The following is a 23,015-nucleotide window of genomic DNA, read 5'->3' on the forward strand; positions in this document are numbered from 1 at the left end:
AAAAAAAAAAAAAAAAAAAGATATTTTTGAAGACTTAATCTAAAGAACAGTAGTTTATCCATTTCTCTAAATAGCGTAAGTTTTAATCTTAGATAATGCCAAACCAAGAAAGTTGGTGGACTAGGTTGTCTTGGTCTCTTTAGAATTATGTTCACTGAATTGCATTTTGGTGTTAACGTTCTCAGCTTTGAGGGACAATGTAAAAAAACTCTCTTAAAGAGGTTATTTTAGTATTTGCCAGTGAGATGATATTGAGGACATTGTCTATTCTACCTCTTTATATCCCCTCCTGCCATGAAGCATTATGTAGCTGTCTCTATGCCTCAGTGAGGTTTGCCCAGCTGTTACACACATGGCATGCATTCATACATGGATTCAACCTATTAATGGGGTGTTTATTGTATGTTTCTGGTCTTGCCATTTTACTTTTTTACCAAGTCATGATTTTTTTTAATATATTATTATTTATAATTCTTATAAGCTTACTCAGATTCTTTGGAAAATGAGTTGAATTAAATTATTAGATGTTCTGAGCAAGTACCATCCTGAGCAAAAGTTTATTTTGTTTGGCTCCCTCCGCCTTTTGTGGGTTCCTGATCTTAATTCCTTCCATAAGATGAAGGTTAGTAAACTACAGCTAGTTTAGCAGACCACATCCAGCCTGCAGCCTGTTTTGGTACAACCCTAAACAAAGAACCGTTTTTACATCTTAAAACGTTGTGGTGGGGGACAAAAAAGAAGAGCATGCTGTAGATTGCATGCGACCCACAAAGCCCAAGGTATTTATTACTCTCGGGTCCTTTATAGAAAGAATTTGCTGATCTCCCTCCTAGAGGTCAGTGGACCTTGTTCTAAAGGTATAATAGTGGAAAGGAACAGAAAAGGCTATACTGTGATTTTTACAAAAAAATCCAAAATTTATCATGAATAATTGAGGACTGCATAAATATGAACAATTTGCCACAACTGCAGAAATCTCAGTAACTAAATTTTTTTTTTTTTTTTGCGTTACGCGGGCCTCTCACTGTTGTGGCCTCTCCCGTTGCGGAGCACAGGCTCCGGACACGCAGGCTCAGCGGCCATGGCTCACGGGCCCAGCCGCTCAGCGGCATGTGGGATCTTCCCAGACCAGGGTACGAACCCGTGTCCCCTGCATCGGCAGGCAGACTCTCAACCACTGCCGCTACCAGGGAAGCCCTCAATAACTAAAATTTTGATTGAAGTTTGTATATCTCAGTTATCTGGCAACAGATTGATAGATTACCATGTCTCATACTGGATTGATTAATTTGCTCGATCTGATTTTTCTTTATTTTTCATGTTGAATTGTAGAATCTTTGAATTCTCTAGGTTAATCAAAACTGGATTGGTTATTTTCTCTTTTGTCCTTTAATCTAAATATTTTTCAATTAATACTTAAAAGTTTTAAAGTATAGTTTTTACAGACTAGAAACTGATTCTTGATAAGTTTAATCACTGGCAAGAGAATCTTTTATATTCTTTAAGTATGTCTTAATGTGATTTACAGCATTTTCACACTGTGTAAATTATAATGAAATCTATTAAGAGAATCTAACTCTATTTATATCATGATTTCTAATTATAGGTTGAATCATACATATAATCAGCTTTTAAAAGAGACTGAAGTTTTACAAACTGACCATAAAAACTTGAAAAGTCTTCTAAATAGTTCCAGACTGGAACAAACAAGATTAGAAGCTGAATTTTCAAAGTTAAAGGAACAATACCAACAACTGGACATCACATCCACCAAGCTAAATAACCAGTGTGAGGTGAGCTTAATAAGTTTAATTGCTGTTTCCTTCTCTTTAGGTATCAAGACTTGCCTAAAAAGTAAACAATCATATTATAATAATGATAATAGCAGTATATGTTTAGTGGGGTATTTCCAAAAGAATTGGTCAGGGATAATTGAAATTCACAAATCATTCAGAAGAACTTCCTTCTTCCTTTATCATTAATTTCAACAATTTTTATTATTAGTTTAAACTTATATGTTCAGATACTTTGAACAATTAACCCTTGTTTAATGAAAAAATGTTTACTGACCACCTGGCATGTATTAGTAAACCAAAAAGGTAAAAATCTCTTTCCTTGTGAAGCTTATATTCTGGTGGAAGGAAGCAGACAATAAACATAATAAGTAAGTGAAATATATAGTGTTTCAGTGTTTCATTACATATGGCTGTGTAACAATTTACCCCAAAACATGGTGTATAAAAACAGCCATTTATTATGCTCACATATTCTGTGGGTCAGAATTTGGACAGGGACAGTGGGGCCAGTTTGTCTCTGCTCCACTTGCATCTGGGCCCTCAGTTGGAAGATTGAAAGGCTGAGTGCATGTTTGGTGTTGATGCTGGCTTTCGGCTAGAAGCATCAGTTTCCTCTTCACGTGATCTCTCCCCATGGACTGGTTTGGGCTTTCTCACAATGTGGTGAGAACCAAACAGAAGCCATCTCTATGTTAATGATCAAGCCTCAGAAGTCATGCAGCATCATTTCCCCTGCATTCTATTCACCGAGGCAGTCAAAGTCCCATCCAGGTTCAAGGGGAAGAGAAATAGACTCAGCCTCTTGATGGTGAATGGCAAGATTCCGGAAGAGCATATGGACTGGAAATACTGCTGTAACCATTTTGAAGATTAGTCTGCAACATATGGTATGTTACAAGATGATAAGTTATGTGCAAGTAAAAATGGAGTAGGGTAAAGGGGGATAAGGACCCCCAAAGTGGATGAGGGAGTATAGATTGAAATTTTAACTAGGCATCCCTGAACACAGATTTGAAGATTAGTGTATTATTATGTGGATATCTGGGGAAAGAACATTCCAGGCAAACAGCCCACACAGTGAACCTAGGTCAGGGGAATACTGCTATGTTTGAGGAATACTCAAGGAAGCTAGTGTGGCTGGAGTGGAATGAGCAAAGTGGGGAGAGTAGTAGGAGATGAGCTCAGAGATATGCCTGGGCCAGATATGTTGCCTTTATAGGCCATTGTAAAACACTTTTCTGAGTAAAACAGGGGTGAGTTTTGAACAGAAGTGACATCTGCCTTATGTATACAATTCTACTCTTTTTTTTTTTTTAACATCTTTATTGGTGCTTTACAATGGTATGTTACTTTCTGCTTTATAACAAAGTGAATCAGTTATACATATACATATGTTCCCATATCTCTTCCCTCTTGCGTCTCCCTCCCTCCCACCCTCCCTATCCCACGCCTCCAGGCGGTCACAAAGCACCAAGCCGATATCCCTGTGCCATGCGGCTGCTTCCCACTAGCTATCTACCTTACATTTGTTAGTGTATATATGTCCATGCCTCTCTCTCGCCCTGTTACAGTTCTACTCTTAACATAATTCTATGCCTCTTCCCATGATGGTTTGATAAAGCGATAAAAGTTTTGAAATAGGAAAAGGATATTGAAAGCCTTAAATAATTCTTAAATTTTATGATTGGTCCCTAAATTGTTAAAGCTTGAGTATAGCTTAACGTCTGAATTTCTTGGAACTTTTAGGAAACCAGCACTTAAGCAAACCCTTAAATGGAATTAGGAATAGACTGCATCAGAAAAGTAATACTTAAAAGCTTTTTGTCTGAAATCACAAACTAATAGAAAAGTTAGTTTGAAATCATACATATTTAATTACCCAACAGAGTTCAGAAATTATAGAACATTCATTCTGCCTGTGATTTATAAAAGTTTAAATAAAATATAATTGGGGTAATACACTTACAGAGGAACATGACGTACAGTGAAGAACATGACAAAATCAACTTCCCCGGAAACAATAAAATTGGACAGAACTATCAAAAACAACCATTTTAGGGCTCTGGAACTCAAGCAAAGACATACAACAAATTGAGAAGAATTTGTTAAAGAAAAACTACTCAGCTTTGGGTAGGAGGTTGTTTGAGGCATTTTATCATGTGACTTCTCCCGTTCTTAGTCCCTTCCTCCCTTTTCTCCATACCTGGTAGCTCAGGCAAGGGGCAAGCCTTGAAAACCAACCACTTTGCTACTGGAGGGGACTGGCTTGATTTGAGCAGAGAACAGGAGAGTTCCACACCCAGGAGGGCTGTCAAAGGTCAACTCTCAGATAGCCTGAGGTTGGAATGTTATATGTGGCAAGTCACAGACCAGGAAACTACTCAGAAATTTAATGTGGAGATCCAAGGAATGAGACAGCTAGCCATAATTTGTCTTGATAAGGTCCTACATGTCACTGGTGGTCTAGAAGACTGCTCAGGAGAGATCAGAAAGGGCCCTAACTACCTTATGCCTGGCTGATTGTCCCAACTTGAGTCAAATGCTAACCCTTGGGTAGGGGCTAAGTCATATAATAACATGATTTGGAGGGAGTGGAAAAATGAATCCATAGTGTCGGAGGTTCGTATAGTAGTTAATGTTTGTGGGAAGGGGTGGTAATTGGAAGAGACCACAACAAGTGTTTCTGGGATACAATTAATGTGCTGTTTCTTGATCTGGGTGCTGCTTCACATATGAGTTCATTTTGTGATAATTCATTGAGCTGTATATACACTTAAAATTTGTTCTCTTTTCTGTATATATGTTTTATCAGTTGTCTACTGATGCAGTAATGCTGTATAAGAACCATAGAACCTCAGTGGTAACAGACAGTAAACATTTATTTTTGCTCATGAGTCTGGGTTAGCTGAGCAGATGTGCTAATCTGCATTGATGTGTGCGCTAAGATCAGTTGATCTTGGTAGGGCTTACTCCTGTATCTGCAGTTAGCTGGCACGTACCCTGAGAGCTAGCTGGTCTAAGGTGGCCCCAGCTGGTGTAACTTGTCTGTGCCATGTGGTCTCTCATCCTCCAATAGGATTCCAAGAGACTGAAGGGAAGCACATAAGCCTCTTGAGGCCTAGGCTTGGAACTATCACACCATCACTTCTGCCTCCTTCCCTTGGCCAAAGGCATTCCAAATTCAAGAAGAGGGGAAGTAGATTCCACTTCTTGATAGGAAAAGTGAGAAGTCACAGCACAAGAGGGTACAGGGAGGAGCACTGCATTCAATTTTGCAGTGAATCTACCACATATGTTGTATTTCAATTTAACAACATATAGATAAATAAAACAAATATAGCACAGTATTGACAGTTGTTAGATCTAGATGGCTATTTATGGATATTCATAGTATTATACTATCTGCTTTTTCTTTTTTTTTTTTTCCTTGCTTTTTTTCCCTATGTTTAAAAAATATATTCTACAAGTGACACTAAATTTTGACAATCACTACTTTGGGCTCTCTGACTTCTACTGAAACCTCTGGCCTAACTAAGGCATATTTCTAATTTCTGTTGACTACAGAGAAGAAGTAGCTCAATCATGCTGGCAGCCTAACTACTAGTAATAATCAGTAGTAATACCACCCATTTATTTATTTATTTACTTATTTTTGCGGTACACGGGCCTCTCACTGTTGTGGCCTCTCCCGTTGCGGAGCACAGGCTCCGGATGCGCTGGCTCAGCGGCCATGGCTCACGGGCCCAGCCGCTCTGCAGCATGTGGGATCTTCCCGGACCGGGGCACGAACCCATGTCCCCTGCAACGGCAGGCGGACTCTCAACCACTGCGCCACCAGGGAAGCCCCCACCCATTTATTGATACTAGATTACCTGACTCCCTTGGATCAAGCCATAAAAATTATACACAAACTGTTAAGGTTTCTTGAAAACAGTGGTTGGGGGAAGAATGAGGTATATTAAGTACCTACTGTGTGCCATAGGCATGACACCACGTACTTTATATATATTATTTAATCCTTGCAACAGTCTTGGGGGATGGGAGTTGTTATCCTCAATTTATAGGTGGGGTCATTGAGGCTCAGAGAGTTACTAATTTGTTCAGCATTTTAGAGCTACTTAAATGGAAGGCCAGAGATAGGAATCTAGCTTTGGACTCTAAGTCAAACAGCTGTAAAGAAAGCAGTGTTTGTTTTTGGAACTAGATAATTTATTATATGTTAAACCCAGTGTTTGTGAGAATTAAGAAAACATATGTGTCCAGCACATAATCCAGTAATTTAGCTGTCATTATTACTAAAATAATCACTCATGTTCTAATCAGAGTACAACTATCTGATTGTTCAAATCGCAGAAGACTTAAATCTTTGTGAAGTACTTACATTTTTCAGATCTTTTGGGGGATTTATGTTAAATATAAATGTTGATATTTTAAAAAATAAATGTTTGTGTTTAAACAGTTGCTAAGCCAACTTAAAGGAAATTTAGAAGAGGAAAATCGACATCTACTAGATCAAATTCAGACATTAATGCTACAGAACAGAACACTATTGGAGCAGAATATGGAAAGCAAGGATCTTTTTCATGTTGAACAAAGACAGTACATGTAGGTACCAAATAATCTTACACTCTGAAATATTACTCATGATTTTATCATTGCCATACCTGGTGGCAGAGGAAATGCAATGCTAATTTTTCTTGATTTTCAACATTATTATTTTGATATATATATTTTTAATGTTTATGTTCTGGGCTAATAACCAGAAAAACTAACATAAAAACACATGGATCCTACTCTTAATGAACTATTAATATAAAGCAAGAAATACAAATAAATTCTGTAATGGAGGTATGTATAGGAAACCATAGAAATACAGCAAATACAAGGGAAGGAATACCTTAGTCTGCAAGAGAGGGTGGACTTTAAAGATGATTGCTTGAGCTGAGACTTAAAGGTTCAGTAGGAGTTTGCCTAAGGAGGCATACCAGGCCAAGAGAGCAGCAAATGCAGAAACAGGAGGTGTGATGAAAGTATATTATTACTGTGGTATAGGATCTAAAAATTAATTGTTCTTGCTGGAACAAAATTTGAGGAAGGAGGAGTAGCAGAGAAGTGGCTAAACACTCAGGACCCACTTGACAAAGGTTTTCTTTGCCATAAAAAAGACTTGCTGAAAAATTTGATCGGGGAGATGTGATCAGATTTGTGCTTTTTGTTTGTTTGATTGATTGTTTGTTTAAACCACTGATGACATTAGAGTGTAGATTGGAGGTTCTAAGAATAGAGACAAGGAATAAGTTTTAAGAAGGCTGTTGCAATAATCTAATGAAAAATAATTCACAAGCAGTGGTAGTTGAGATCAAATATCAATACAAGAGAGATGTGAAAGATAGAATTGACAGAGCTTAATTATTGGTAAGTTGTTTCTCTGTTGAGAGTGTAGGAATCTGGTAAAATCAGAGATTTTGGCCAGGTTAGCTCAGTGGATAGTCTTTGTAATACACCATGATTCACCTTTACTAAATTCTTCTCTTCCTCTTGTTGCCTAAATGAGAAGCACCATAGTATAATAGAAATAGCACAGATGTTGAAATCAGACAGCTCCTAATTCAAATCCTAATTCTTCTCATTACTAGTTATGTGACTATAGACGAGTTACTTCATTTCGTTGATCATTGGTTTCTTTTTCTCTAAAATAGAGATATAACACGTACTTCCAGCATTATCCTAAGGAGTAAATGAAATAATATGTGACTTTCAGACTTAACGTATATAATGGTGAGCTTCAGGGCACATATGAAACCAGGATACACTATACATTTTTTTAAGTGTCAATTTTATTACAAAATTTGGGGCAAGGAACATTATTTTTATGTTAATATACAGGGATACCAAGGAGCAAAAGGTAGAGTTTGTGTGAACTTTCAAGGTAAATGTAAATTTCAAAGAAATTTCACATTTGGGGCTGGCCACTTTGGATCTTTAATCCTTTTGGCAGCATGTATGCCTTTACTCTCTGCCATAAGGGGTATTTTAGCTTAAGAAGCAGTGAGTGTATCTAAAATTTTAGCATTTAAGTTTCCTGTCCCTTAAGCAGAGGTATTATCCAACACTTCATCTTCTTAATATTATGACCTTTGGTGAATAATCCATTTCTAAGGTTTCAGTGATCATATGTATACAGTTGACTTATAAATATTAGTACCTATTCTGACTTTTTGAATTTAAATTTAAAATATCATCTTACATGTCAGACAGTTCTAGCTGAATGCCTCTGTCACATCGTCCTAGTAGGAGTGACAGTGAATAAGTAGTACTGAGAATTTGGAGTTCCTGATGATATTTCAGCAGGTAAAAGGAGAAAAGAACTGGGAGGTATAGGCTGTGTGCTATTTGAGCTGTGGTATAACTAATGGCAACATCTGTTCACAAAGTTCTTCTTCCATATAAACTCTCAAATCATTTCCTTCTATTTCCCACTACCCTAATTCTTCCCTCCCACTCAATTAGGCTACCCCCATTAGCATCCTGAATGCTTTCTTTACCTCCATCCTTTCTGATAATATCCTCTTCCATCACTGAGTTAAGGTATCTAAAGCATAGATTTTATAATGTCACATTGTAGTGAAACCTTCAATACTTCTGAATTTCTGTCAAGCTAAATCTAAACGTGAAACTCCCTCACTCCTTATTCTCAGCTCAGCTGTTTAATTTAGCATTTTTATTTTTTGTTTCAGTCTATCTGATAATGGCCTTTTTCTTCATGAGGCTTTCCTTGGTCATCCAAGATGGAAATATTTTCCCTTTTATAAGTTCCTTTGGTACTTCCACGGTATTTTTATTTTGTCATGACTATTATTTTGGATTATAACAGTCATTTGTGTATGTATCTTCTCTCTCCTACTGTACTATAAGCAGAGCTGGGCAACTTACTATTCATCTTTATATACACCTCATGGCTCATGCCTTCCTCACTGTGAATGATCGCTAAATATTTGTTTAATAAATAGTATTCTTTGGCATCACAGTTTTCTTAGAGAGATCATTTTACTTTCATTTCCCTATATAATATATACTGTGAAGAACATAAAAATGAAACTAAGATGTGGTGAAGCTAGTGTATTCATGCATTCCTGGAGGCAGGAAATAATTCTCTACTAGTAAATTAAGCCTAAATAATTCTGCCATAAAAGAAAAAAATCTGTTTGCATGAAGATGTCATTGTAGGATTATTTATTGTATTTGTAACTGTTAAGCAAGCTATCCAACATTTTAATTTTTTGCCTATATAAATTATGATAAATCACCCTTCATACCAAAAATGATTTGATATACTAAAGATCCAAGAATAGGGGAATAGTCATTGTTGATATAATGTTGTTTAATAGCTGTAAAAAGATGTTGAGAGAATTCTTTTGTCATGATGATATTGTAATATGGAAGATTTTCTTCAAACAAAAATCCTATTGAAGAATTGAAACTTTAAGTCCTATGTCCTTTTATTTAAGTAAGTCGTAAATTTAAAGAAAATGAGAAACTTAGAAAAATTCCATTGTTACTACCTATTAAATTCTTAGTTGTCAAACGTGGTATCTGTATTTCTTTATGTTCTGGGGAGAAGTTAGATCATAGTCCCCAAATAATACCATTCATAACTGTACAAAATATGATGCATGTCCTTTTATTTTTATAGTGATAAGTTAAATGAATTAAGACGACAAAAGGAGAAATTAGAAGAGAAAATTATGGATCAATACAAATTTTATGACCCATCTCCTCCTAGAAGGTACTATTAACCAGGTTTATTTTCATTTCTATTAAAACAAAACAAAACAGAAGCTTCTGATTTTGAGAGGGACTCATATGTTGAATGTTAGACTAATAAGAATTTTTTTAAATTATTTTTTAGGAGAGGCAACTGGATTACTCTAAAAATGAGAAAATTGATAAAGTCTAAGAAAGACATTAATCGGGAGCGTCAGAAATCACTAACATTAACACCAACCCGCTCAGACTCCAGTGAAGGATTTCTTCAACTCCCCCATCAAGATAGTCAAGACAGTTCTTCAGTAGGTTCAAACTCTTTAGAAGATGGCCAAACTCTGGGGACCAAGAAAAGCAGCAGTGAGTGCTTAAACTCTTTAAACATTTGTGATCTCTAGTACTGATTTAGAATCCTTACTGAAGATTTCTTTTAAATAGCTTCCACAGTCCTTTGGGATAATAGTCTGATGAATGTGTTTCTTTTTAACTCCATATCATTTTAAAATTCATTGCCTACTGCAATACTGCATAACCACATGATTTTCTATATTGTGTATTTAGAGAAATACCATACACAGAGATACCATCATTTGGCCAGGGAGGTAAAATAGTACAGAAAGACCAGTGAAATGAGAGCCAGAATACCTCTGCCACTTGCTAGTCCTGTTAACATGGGCAAGCCTTTTACCTTTGTGTCATACTTCACAGGGCAATTTTGAGGAGCAACCGAGAAATATTTATAAGAGCTCATTTTCAAAATTATTTATAACCTAAAAATAAGGCTTTTTATAATGACGTCTCACTCATACTTTGATGCTGTCAAATTGGAGAAAAGTTACATTGTGGGGAAGCAAAGAAAAATCGCTATGAATTTGAAGAGAATGTTATTCAATGATTTAGAAATAGTTTAAGGTTATAAAAGTTATTAAGGGATTGTTTGGTAAAGGTTCAATGAAAATAAAATAGATATAGAGATATAAGTTTGTGCATAAACTTGCAATTTAACTTTTTAAATTACAAATGTAGAAGTATAATATCATAACGTGCCCTATACAATTAATACTCTCTTGATTTCATTATTAGTGCACTTTGCTAAACATCGAGAGCAAAGTAAAAGCCAAAAAAGTGTATTTTAAGAGAAAGAAAAGAATCCAGTGGTAGGCCCTTTGAAGATGTACAAGAATTTGACTACTAGCAATGTTCTTATAAAATATGTAAACAGGATACTATGAATCCACTCACACTATAACCAGAATCACTAAATTTAAAAGTATATGTATGTATATATGTTTACACATATATAAACATATATACATATAGTAAACTATATATGCGTGTATGTGTGTGTGTGTGTATATATATATGAATTTCAGTACTATTCTTCTGAAGTATAGTATAGGCAAAAACAGCTACTACTTCCCCCAGGGGTAAACTCTCCATATGCGCAGCTCTCAAAACACTCAAAAAACTATATAGATGTTCTTTTGTCCTCAGGGGAATTATCTCTGAAAAAACAGTATTTTAGAGTGTAGGAGATTAGACATTCATTATAGGCTATATTTCACAATGCAACTATAGCACCCTATAAACTAGAATCCACAAGTAAGCAACAAAAAAATCATACACATACCTGAGTACATATTCATATATATATACATACATATGTACAAGTGTGTGTGTGTATAAGAAAGTGGTTTAATTCTGTATATCCATATAAGATTAGTCTTGTCAGCCAAATCTACATGAAACCTGTGAGTATGGTAGAGAGATCATCAAATTTTCCTTAAAAAGGTGCCAGATGATTCAATTTTATCTGCTACCTTTGAATATAAAATATCTTACATCATATTTAATGAGAAATGGTCATGGGTATACTTAATTTTTTTAATTAAAGGAAGATATTTCAATTCTGATATGAAAATATACAAAAGAAAGGCACAGTCTTTTTTGAGGTAAGCTTGTTTGTTTTAAATATAAATCTGTCATTCCTTCATACTCTCTGCTGAAACATCCAGAGTAAGAATCAGAAGGAAGGAATATTCTCCTTTCCAGCAGTTGTTCAGTTTTAGAATTTTAAAAATAAACGCAAAACCCAACCATTCTAATGTTCCCTTAATTTCAATATAGTTTGGGAAGAGAACATTGTATATCTGCAAACTAATTGCCATAAGAAGGATCACATTCCACCACTGGCAATTTTAAAACTCCTTTTATCCTGTCCATTTTGGATGAGTGCCTGTCTGTCAGTAAAGCAGTCTATGGAAAACAGTTAAAACAGGAAAAGAAAGTATCTAAACAAGACAATGTGTGCATGCTGCAACCACTCAGCTTTGTTTTAGCTAAGTGTCCATTTTTACATTGCTTTCAGTTCATTTCTTTTTAATCATTGAAAACAGCTGTGTTTAACCAACCTAGAAATGAAATAAAAGCTTAAATGAATCATGACTATTCTTAATAGCAATCAAATAAATAAGTTAAAAAGCTGTACATCCTTGCATTCTCCTTAATGAGTGATACTCATCAGTTTGTCAGAAGAGCTTTTTATTATTTATAAGATGACAGCAAACCCTGAGAAACAGCATAGTTATTAAGGCTGTGTACAGTATGCTTTTAAATCTTGATGTGAGTTTTTCCCCTAGCTCTTAAATTGCAGTTCCAAAAAGGTGTAACAGTTTTTCGTATTAAAATCTTCTTAAAGTGTAGCTTAAGAATGTTAGTGACTCTAGTGAACATTTTAATTTTTATGTTAACAGCTCCTACTGTAGTATAACCCTAATTTTCCTTCATATAATTTTCCTGCATAGTGCTACCTTTGATTTTTTTTAATAACCCTAAAAGCCCTTTAAAATATCTAAAAATGTTATAAATACATATTTTTCTGTCATTTTTGCTTGCTTTAGGTTACCTCTTTATCTTTTAGGCTTATCAAAGCTTAAAAGCTACTATCAAAACACTGTTTTTTCTTTCTCGCAGCCAACCTTTTGCAAAATGAAATTAATATAATTGTCATCTTTTGAAAGACTTCTCTTAGAAGAGTATATATTTCTGTGGTGCTGCTAAATAATGCACCAGAATTCAGTTTAAACCAAGAAGTAATTCCCTATTTTCTTTTTTAAAGTTTAATGAAATAACGGAAGTTTTTTTAAGTTTCTTTAGATTATTTTAAACATCCCCTAGTTTTTGTTGAGGCATTTTACTAATGCCTGTACTAAAAATGTACAGGATGTACATTTTTCTGAATTACTTTTTTTTTCAAAATAAAATCTTACAATTTAAAAAGTTAAAGAAAGCCTGAAAGCCTTCTACATTTTCATCATGTGTACTCTGTGATCCACCAATAATGGCCCTAATAATAAAGGTGTATCTTTACAACTTAACTAGGAAAATTGTTCCATCTGTAAGTTGTTCTAATCAGTTCCTATATTTCTAGGACTTCAGTCAATCCAGGCTTTCAAAGTATATGTTTCTCATCATTGTCTTCAGTGCTTTTCCAAGTATTTTAAAGTATCAAAGTACATATTTCATATTTCATTATCACTCAGCAGCACGAGAATAATAGCTTTAGTATAGTTTACATAGCTGAAGCTCAGACATTCATTTCTGTCCTTAATTTCAACATTTAACTCCCATCTGTTCTTCTCCCTTTTTTCTTTCATTTTTCTGTTTCTGTTTTTCCTCATGCTCTGACATTAAAGTGGTTGCACTGAAAAGACTGCCCTTTTTGAGGAACAGACCGAAGGATAAAGACAAAATGAAGGCCTGCTACCGTCGTTCCATGTGTAAGACTTTATGACAGTTCAGCTTCTTTCAAATGACTACACTGGCTTCCATTACTAATTTTTCACTAACCATTCTTTGGACTGTGCCAATTTTCTTACTTTGCAAAGTGCAGTCTTCCTGTAATACAAGGAGCTGGAAGAATATTTTTTTTCATAACTGGCACTGAATTTGCATTATATGTATATTCACTTATACATATACATGCATATGTTTAGTCATACATGTAATATACTTGGAAATTTCCAGTACTTTCTAAAGGTTGGCAGAAAAAAACCTTTAATTTTATATGCCATAGAGATTTCTTCCCAAAGAAATTTACTTAAAGAAAATATAACAAAACTTTTAGCATTAGGTATTTAATTTCTTAATGAACTAGGATTAAATAAATAAATAAAATGGCCTGTAACCCTTGAGAATGTTTGTCATTCTTTATATAATAATACTCTGGTTTTTCTTTTTTTAAGTGGAATAGGTAATTACATAATCACATTAAATGCCTGTCACTTTGGATATCCTCTCTTTCAGGTTTTTATTGAATGGTATACTTATTTGATTCATAAAATGAATAATTTCTTCAGTAATCTGCTCTGACCAAGGACTCTTTATCATTTTCAATAGTGATGCTGTAAAGAACTGCTCTCCATATTACCTTTATTCATTCCATTTTTGTCACCACAGAACCACATTATGAAGGCTTCTAATTATATTGTACATCACTGCTCAAAAGCATGGCAGTTGTACAGAGTAAAATTCCTTTTCCTATTTTTAAAGGGGGTGGAGGGTGATAAAAACATTTATTGAAGTTTATCAGCCTTCGGCCTACTCATTTCATTCAGCTGAATGCATGTCATAATTCAAATGACCTTGTGGTTAGTTTTTTATTTCACTTGCATTAATCCATAGACAAAAGTCAGATCATTTATAATACAAAATAGAAATAAGAGCAAATACATTAACCATGCTGATTCATTTGCTTTCATTTGCATCCCAGCCATGAATGACCTGGTGCAGTCCATGGTCCTAGCAGGAGGACAGTGGACAGGTAGTACTGAGAATTTGGAGGTTCCTGATGATATTGCAACGGGTAAAAGGAGAAAAGAATTGGGAGCTATGGCCTTCTCTACTACAGCCATCAACTTTTCAACAGTCAACTCTTCTACAGGCTTCAGATCCAAGCAGTTGGTTAATAATAAAGGTATAGGCCGTCTGCTATTTGCACTGTGGTGTAACTGTTGGCAACAGGAATTTTAATTTGACTTTCCCATGTTTACTTTTTTGACAGCAGCAACCTGAAATAATGATCAAAACAATCTGGATTTGATCTGAGGGAATTTTCAAATCATTTCAAAAATTTAAAACATCGTACAAATAACTAAAATCTTTCCTAGGCCTTTCATAATAAACAGATAATGAACTAACAAGAAATGGAAAAGTAAACCAAGCAAAAGAATGAGAAAAGGAGAGAGTGATAGAAGCTTTAAAAAAAAACACACAAAAAAACCTAGAAACACTATAGCATCACAGAGAACCACATAGAGCAACCCAGGCTCTTGCTTTGATTTGCAGGGTCACAGGCAGATTGTTTCAGTGCTTCTGGTGTTTTCCCTAAGCAAGTCAACTCTCATCAGAGCTATTCTGTTTCTTACTCCTATTCGTTTCTCATGGAATCTATGAAATATGTTAAATCAAGATGTATTATACATGGTTGAAAAAGAATTTCCATATTCTGCATAAATAAAATTTTATAATTTTTTTGTTAAAAATATTTTTATATTCATTTTGCTATTTTATGTAGATACTACATCCTTTGAAGACGTAAGTCCACAAGGTATTAGTGATGATTCTAGTACGGGATCAAGAGTTCATGGTAAGATATGAACTTTATTTAGAGAGTACATATTACATACAGAATGAGAATGCTAAGACTCTTGCATTGACCTGCTGAATGTAGCACTGCCAGCAAGCATGTTTTCTCTAACCTGCATCTCATAGCTACCTCTGCTATTTCTTCAAACCTACTACCCCCTTTTGCCTTTTTTAAGGTTATTACTTCATCTGAATTGTCTCTGTTTTCATCAAGGTCATTTATAAAGTATGCCTGCACAATGCTCAAAGGTAATTTTGTTACCATTTTGGCATAAGGTTAAAGTGATGAGATACATTTTATGTTTGATTTTAAAAATACTCACTTTGGCAAAGGACAAACTCTAAGAAACCACATTTTCTGCAATGTTGAGCATTTCAGAGTTTTTAGTTTCTATCTGGAAAGTCATATCTTACCAAACTAAATTAACAAATAATGGATAACGGAATTTCATATGTAAAGGAATATGTTAAAGGAATTTCATATGTAAGCAGGACTTTAAGACGTAGGATAGGGCCATGTTAACTGTGCAATTGTTTCCCTTGTATGGATAGGAATACAGGACATTAACTGTGCAGATGCTCATATTCCTCCTGTTCGTGGCATCTCTGCAATGTGCAGGGTTCCTTGTCTGATCTGTTGTAAGTGACCTAATCACCAGTTTTTTTTTGGGGGGGGGCATGTCATTCTATTCAACTAAAACAGTCCTGGTATCCATCTAGAAATCCATTTCCAAATCTAATTATGCACTTTTATCTTCTTTTCTTTGAATCTCAGCTATTGTCTGAGAAGTGTCCTGTTCTCAACTGTTTAACTGAACTATCTGGAAATGCCTTTGCTCTCTAATCTGTAAGATTCAACTCTCTGTGGGCATGCTCAGCCTGTGAAAGTATGCATGATTGCTTCCTCAAAGCATTCTGTAATCAGAATGTAAAGTTCATTGTCTTCAGCTGGAAGTTTTATCACTGTCTCCTGATTTTTTCATTTAGCTTCGAGACCAGCCAGCCTTGATAGTGGCAGAACATCCACTAGCAATAGCAATAATAATGCTTCACTCCATGAAGTCAAAGGTATGCTGTAGGTAAATTTATTAATATGCTCCATCCATTTCCAGATTTAAAAGTGGGAGATTGATGAAGTTTCTGGGGTAAAGTATGAAATCCAGATCATTCTATGTTAGGAACATAGTTCCTTGGAATATTTTATACTTTTCACATTGCAATACAAATGTATTTCAATGTGTACAAATGTAAAAACAGGAGCAGTTATTTTAGTTTCCATTTTTCATCCTCACAGATAAAATCTTTTTCTTGTAATCTTTATATTTCAAAATATCTATAGGTTCCTATTTTACTTACATTTTGTCATTGTCATGAAAGTGGTTGTCCTTAACTTTCTCATGATACATGTACATTGAACTCACAGAAGGTGTTTTAGAAATAGTTTTAGCTTTTCTTATCCATGAAATAAGGAGGAATATATTTTTTTAATTTGAAAAGACAATTGTGTGTGTGTGTGTAAGTGTAACAAGAGCCAAATGGGTGCATATAGTTCATATAAAAAATTAGTTCAAGATATCTTTTTCCTCAATTTTTTAATATGCATTCCAAGGTGAGATTTTTATGTAAATGTCTGGAAGTATTGACTAACACCTTTTTCCTTAAAGGTATACTGCCTACTCAGATTCTGGAATTATTTAATAGATTATAAAGGTTTGTGAAAGTAGTTATTCTCTACAGTCCAGAATTGTTAAATTCTAATGAGTGCATTTGTTCTGTTGCTTTTTCATATTATAAAATCATTTTGTCTCAGTTGTGATATTTTATTATTAATGCTTTGACTTTGTTGCAATGATCTGAAAAATCTGATTTCAAGGAGGCATTATTTTTTCATTTTTATAATCATGTTTTTATATCCTGTAGAAAAATATAGTCTGAAATGTAAGTAAGTCTTTTCTGATTTGAAAATTTAAGAAAATCTTTTTCCTGTAAAATGTTACATAGCTTGAGCCAAAATCTTTCCTGACCCATTTTATTCTCTGTGATTAGGAAACCACGGAAAGTTACATTTTCTATCTTGATGCTGTATCTACACAGTTTGCAATGGATCAAAATGAATAAGCACTCTTAAGGAATAGCATAAACTTTAGGGAACTTTTTTCCAGAACTATTAATTTGCATTCTGTATAGTTGTTCAGCCTCAACCGAGTCTTTGAAAGCTGTATAGCCACCATACCAACAGTGGAAAGCAGGGAGAATCAGATGATTCAGACATTAAAGAATAAAATACTACATACTTAATTTTATATTTTTACTGGAATTTTCTAAGTAATTACATGTCTCCATTTGACTTTCCTTAGATGCTTGCTGTTTAAATTTTTTTAATATTTCTTTAAGATTATTCATTTAGGATCAACAAATAAACCTTCAAATAAGGAATACAGACCTCATAGAAAGTCAAAGAATTAGAATTTTTAGTATTTAGAAGAGTTTTTGGTTTTAACATTCTCAAATAATTAAAAATTCATATAATCATGTTTTGTTTTAAATTGTGAGGTGTTTTACAATTATTTGAACCTGACTTTTAAAAAATGTATTATTTCCTTGTTTATTCATTCATTTACTCATCAAATATATTGAGTGCCTGCTTTATATGTTTGGGCTGTGGGTATGGTGGTGATGGCAAGTCTTTGCCCTGTGGAGCTTATAATATTTGTCAGCTTGACAAATAAGGAAGCACGCTATGGTTGACATTTGTTAGACTGATGAGAGATGAACATGGTTTACTAAGCATTTCTGAATAAAGATTTGAAAGTCAGTTTGGCTATTCGTAAGAATCCAGTCAACAAATGTCAGTACTTACATAGTTTTAATCTCATTTCTATTATTGAACTCTTAACACACCATTTACTCCAAAAGCAGGTGCAGTTAATATCCAAAGCAGGCCACAAAGCCATAGCAGTGGAGAATTTAGCCTGCTTCATGAGCATGAGGCGTGGTCCAGCAGTGGTAGCAGTCCAATCCAATACTTGAAAAGACAGCCCAAATCAAGTCCAGTGCTCCAGCACAAAACACTAGAGAGTCGAGCACATCACAAGGTCAAAACTGGTTCCCCTGGAAGTGAAGTTGTTACTCTACAACAGTTTTTGGAAGAAAGCAACAAGCTTACCTCAATACAGGTTAGTTTTATCTATGGTGACCTTAATTTAGATGGACACTACAAGTTAAATTTCTATGGTTGAACTTTAGATCTTTTTTTTAAAGGAGGGTTTAGAGACATTAGCAATTTTTTTTATTGTACAGTCTAGTGTATCAGGAAAGTAAAAGCATGGCTGTATTCACTAATCTGCTTTGATTTTTTTTTTAAAACAGATAAAGCCCTCAAGTCAAGAGAATCTTTTAGATGAAGTAATGAAAAGTTTGTCTGTCTCTTCTGACTTTTTGGGAAAAAACAAACCAGTTAGCTGTGGTCTGGCCAGGTCAGTAAGTGGAAAAACTCCAGGAGACTTCTATGATAGATGGACAACTAAGCCTGAACAATTTGTGAGACCTGGTCCTCAAAAGACTGAAGATACCTATTTCATTAGTTCTTCCGGAAAGCCTACACTAGGCACTCAAGGAAAGATAAAAGTAGTAAAAGAAACTTCTCTGTCACGACAATCAAAAGATAGTAATCCCTATGCCACTTTACCTCGTGCAAGCAGTGTGATCTCTACTGCTGAAGGAACTACTCGAAGGACAAGCATCCATGATTTTTTGACCAAGGACAGTAGACTACCTATGTCAGTTGATTCACCACCAGCTACTGCTGATAGCAGCATCACTGCAACATCTAGTGAGTACCGTTTACACCAGTGGTCCTCTCATCCACTTCACAGTCCAACTTATGCTGTAGGTTCTCAAGCACAAAATGATTTAGCTACAGACAAGCCCACGTCTCCATATGCCCAGGCCAGAAACTCAAGAACAGAAAGGTCACATTTTCTAAACCAAACTTTTGCCACTGTTAATATGTCTAATGATGCATTTGGAATATCAGCTAAAGATAGCATAGACTCATTTACTGTGGCTCATCCATCTCAGCCATTTTTATCCCTGAATACAGAATTAGTTAGTAACATAAGTGGGCTACCTCCCAGACCAGTCACCAGGCTAACTGACCAGGCTTCTGCTTCTTTGGATAAAGCTGCACAGAAAGATACTGAGCAGTTTTCTGATAATCAGAACTGCAGTAACAGTAACCCACAGTCTTCTGTAGTTAGCAATAATCTTATCACTCCTGCATGCCTCTATCCTGATGACACAGAAGCTGCATTGTTGGTTTCTGAGGATAATCAAACTGTTTGGTATGAATATGGTTGTGTATGATCAAAACTGCACAATATAATACTGATGTCATTTGATATGCACTGTGCTTCTCTAATCTGATTTGAAGAGCTGCTGTTGAAAAGTATCATTTGGCTAGGTTTATACTTTTATTTTTAAATTGTGGATAGTGTTCAGGTGTACTTTGTGGCATGTATATAAATGTGATTATGTAACCACAACGGAGCTTGCATGAATTATTAACTGCATTGTACATTTTTTGCATGACTTTAAGAACCTTAACAGTACATGTTCCTCTTTGACATTTCTTGTCACCTAATAAGAGATTGTTACTTTGATACCTAGAGGCATGTTAAAATGGCTGCATGCTATAATTACCAACAAGGCATTTCCAAGTCATATTTACTTCATTGGTTCCAAAAAAGAATGCTCATTGTCTCTCTCCCTCCCTTTGCTCCCCTTTCCGTCTCTCCCTACCTCTCTTCCTCTCCTTTTTTTTTTTTTTACAAAATGTGCACTTCATATTCCACATGTACAGTATTAGTAAGGAAACTATGTTAAAAAGATGTCATTTTCTTTTGCCATTTAATTATGCCTTCTGGCCTGCTGTTTTATTTTCAAAGAAATAGTTATTAACTACTGCTCATATTTATAAAATTGTTCAGATTTAAAACTTTGTTAATACTCATAAATTTAGCGTAATTCTTTTTTTTAAAAAAACATCAAATTTAAATGTGACATACAGGGACTAGGAGTATTTGTATTCTATTTCTTCTCTGCCCTTTTCTTCATTTGATAAATATAAGAGCTCAAGTACTATCTTTCCTTCAAGATGACTTTTTTACTTGGCATCAGTTAATACAGTAGTTTTTTTCATGTTTTTTTTTATATAAAGTCAAAGAGAAATAAAGCAAATCATACTCAGTGTGTGAGAAATTTGCATTTTTACTTCTGTTCAAAAAGGGTAGCAAGCTTATAAAGTGGTAAAGATTGTTACTTATATAATTCTATAATTTATTTATTACTAAATTATGTATGTCCTTAAAACAGAATTTTCTAAAATGAGTACATTGTGCTAAAATAAAATGCAAAATTAGTATTTGTAATCACTTAAACAAACAAGTATGTTTTTAGTAGAACAAATTTTAGAATTAAGAATAAATGCAAGCTCTTAACTAAAAATTAATCATAAAAGATAGAGAAAATATTTGCTAACTCTGACTTATGTCATAAACTTTAAAATTATCTTGCTGTGGTCATAGCACTTTTAAAGCAGAATCAGCTAAACTTCAGTTGTTTTATTCCAGAATAAAAGAAACCCCAAGAAACCCATAACCCTGAATCACTTACTTCTAGAGAAGTAGTACATCTTAGTTCTGTCTCTGAAATGTTTTTGCCATCTTGATTCAGCCTAAATATTACTGACAGTCATGCAGCCTGGCATCTAGAAGAAATGATTTGAAATGTAACTTTAAAAATGGGGAGGAAATTATTATTTTACATGTTGTATTAAATTATTATTGTTATTAATTGGGCGAAAGAAAACAAAATTTATAGAGAATCTTTGCTTAATGAAATGTGTATCCTGGCAATTCCCTGGCGGTCCAGTGGTTAGGACTCCACACTTTTACTGCTGAGGGCCCGGTTTTTATCCCTGGTTGCGAAACCAGGGATCCCTGATCCTGCAAACCGTGTGGCACGGCCAAAACTTTTTAAAAAAAAGAAAGAAGGAAAGACATTTGTATCCTTTATAAATTAAGCTATTCTCTTCTTTTCTCATGGCCAGCTCTTACTAAAAATGCTTTTAATGCAGGTAATCAAATAAACACAATCAGAAATTTTTCATATTTTTTAGTATCTACATGAATACATCAGTCTGTTTTGTTGTCACTTGCTTCATAATCAGTCCGAACATTTCAGATGTTTTCGGTGTCCCTTTTTGCATAACCTGATAATAAAACTTAATGGTAAATATAGGTGAGATTACATGGGGCCATATATGATACAAATGTAATAATTAGTGTAATTTCCACATTTAGTCAAAGATTATTTCACAACCATTTCAACTTTTTAGATAAGTCTGGCCTTATACTTTGTTTAAAATATTAAATTTATTTATGAAAATATATTGAGAAATCATATGCTATTATAGTAAAAATTGATTATTTTACAATATTAGACTTACAGGAAAGAAGTATTTCTAACCCAGATGGCTATAGTTATATATACAGCATGTTTTCCAAAAGAACATGCACACTCTGCATGTAAGACAGATAGATACATACCATGTCCATGTGTCTTGATGTCAAAGAATACAGGTTATACTTCCTCCAGAAACTGTCATCAGCTGTAGAGTCATAAAATTCCCCCCAAACACTATTTTACCTGTGTTTCTTGATAGCACTTGAAATCAAATTTTTAGCAGTGAGAACCTTAGAAATCATATAGTTAGTGTTTCCCAAACTTTAAAAAAATCAACATAATACTTTCTATGAATGAAATCTTACAAAGATGCCCCAATTTAAAAAAAAAATTTTTTATTTTTTTTTTGAGATAAAAGTGAAGCAACTCTGACTCAGTTGAGCAGCTGCACTTTTTTTCCTCCAAGACAGCTCCATAAATACTCTAGTGGCTTCACAGATTACAGGCATACCTCGTTTTATTGCACTTTGCTCTATTGTACTTAACAGATACCACATTTTTTTACAAATTGAAGATTTGTGGCAACCCTGTGTTGAGCAAGCCTATCGGTGCCATTTTTCCAAAAGCATTTGCTTACTTCGTGTCTCTGTGTCACATTTTGGTAATTCTCAGACTATTTCAGACTTTCTCATTGTTATATTTGTTATGGTGATCTGTGATCAGTGGTCTTTGATGTTACTATCGCAAAACGATTATGACTTGCTAAAGGCTCAGATGATGGTTAGCACTTTTTAGCAATAAAATATTTTTAAATTAAGGTATGTACTTTGTTTTTTAGATATAATGCTATTGCACACTTAATAGACTACAGTACAGTGTAAACACAACCTTTACATGCATTGGGAACTAAAAATTCTTGTGACTTGCTTTATTGCAATATTCACTTTATTACAGTGGTCTGGAACCAAACCTGCAATATCTCTGAGGTATGCCTGTATTAGTACCCCAGTTTTAGATGAAACTGAATAGCTTTCATATTCCTAGCTTAGATTTCTAGAAATTACACCCTTATTATTTGTGACATTGTAAATTTATATTGTTAGGCATTGGGTCCCCTTTAATCAAAGCAATTTTAGTTCTAAAAGTGTAAGTAGGTATGTTATTTGCCAATAAAATATTCCTCGAGCCCTGGTTTTCTTAGTAAATAATACAATTATTTCATTGTGGATGTTTCTGCTGCTGCATGCAAGATTATTTTTTACTTTAAAACTGTATGTGACCATTTAGTTAAATAAACATAGTAAGTAAACCTATCTGACACTAAGAGGGCATAAGTATATTACT

The 23,015-nt window shown here is 34.4% G+C and overlaps 1 protein-coding gene across 4 annotated transcripts in view; it reads left to right on the forward strand.

Annotated features, from left to right (window-relative positions):
• The window catches only part of CCDC88A (coiled-coil and HOOK domain protein 88A), a 123,548-nt gene that overhangs the window by 99,147 nt on the left and 1,386 nt on the right, over window positions 1–23,015 (forward strand). Inside the window, exons 22-32 of one of the 4 annotated variants that reach the window (XM_007465666.1) lie at window positions 1,607–1,793; window positions 6,256–6,401; window positions 9,490–9,582; window positions 9,706–9,920; window positions 13,256–13,339; window positions 14,332–14,535; window positions 15,136–15,207; window positions 16,194–16,274; window positions 18,123–18,382; window positions 18,576–18,682; window positions 18,908–19,038. In XM_007465666.1, coding sequence (XP_007465728.1) covers window positions 1,607–1,793; window positions 6,256–6,401; window positions 9,490–9,582; window positions 9,706–9,920; window positions 13,256–13,339; window positions 14,332–14,535; window positions 15,136–15,207; window positions 16,194–16,274; window positions 18,123–18,382; window positions 18,576–18,682; window positions 18,908–19,038 — 1,580 coding nt within the window. Of the gene's footprint in view, window positions 1–1,606; window positions 1,794–6,255; window positions 6,402–9,489; window positions 9,583–9,705; window positions 9,921–13,255; window positions 13,340–14,331; window positions 14,536–15,135; window positions 15,208–16,193; window positions 16,275–18,122; window positions 18,383–18,575; window positions 19,572–23,015 lie in introns of those variants that run through there. The other 3 variants (XM_007465664.1, XM_007465663.1, XM_007465665.1) reach the window with 3 other exon arrangements.

The sequence above is a fragment of the Lipotes vexillifer genome, unplaced genomic scaffold (assembly GCF_000442215.2).
Source record: "Lipotes vexillifer unplaced genomic scaffold, Lipotes_vexillifer_v1.1 scaffold77, whole genome shotgun sequence".
NCBI classification, from domain to species: domain Eukaryota; kingdom Metazoa; phylum Chordata; class Mammalia; order Artiodactyla; family Lipotidae; genus Lipotes; species Lipotes vexillifer.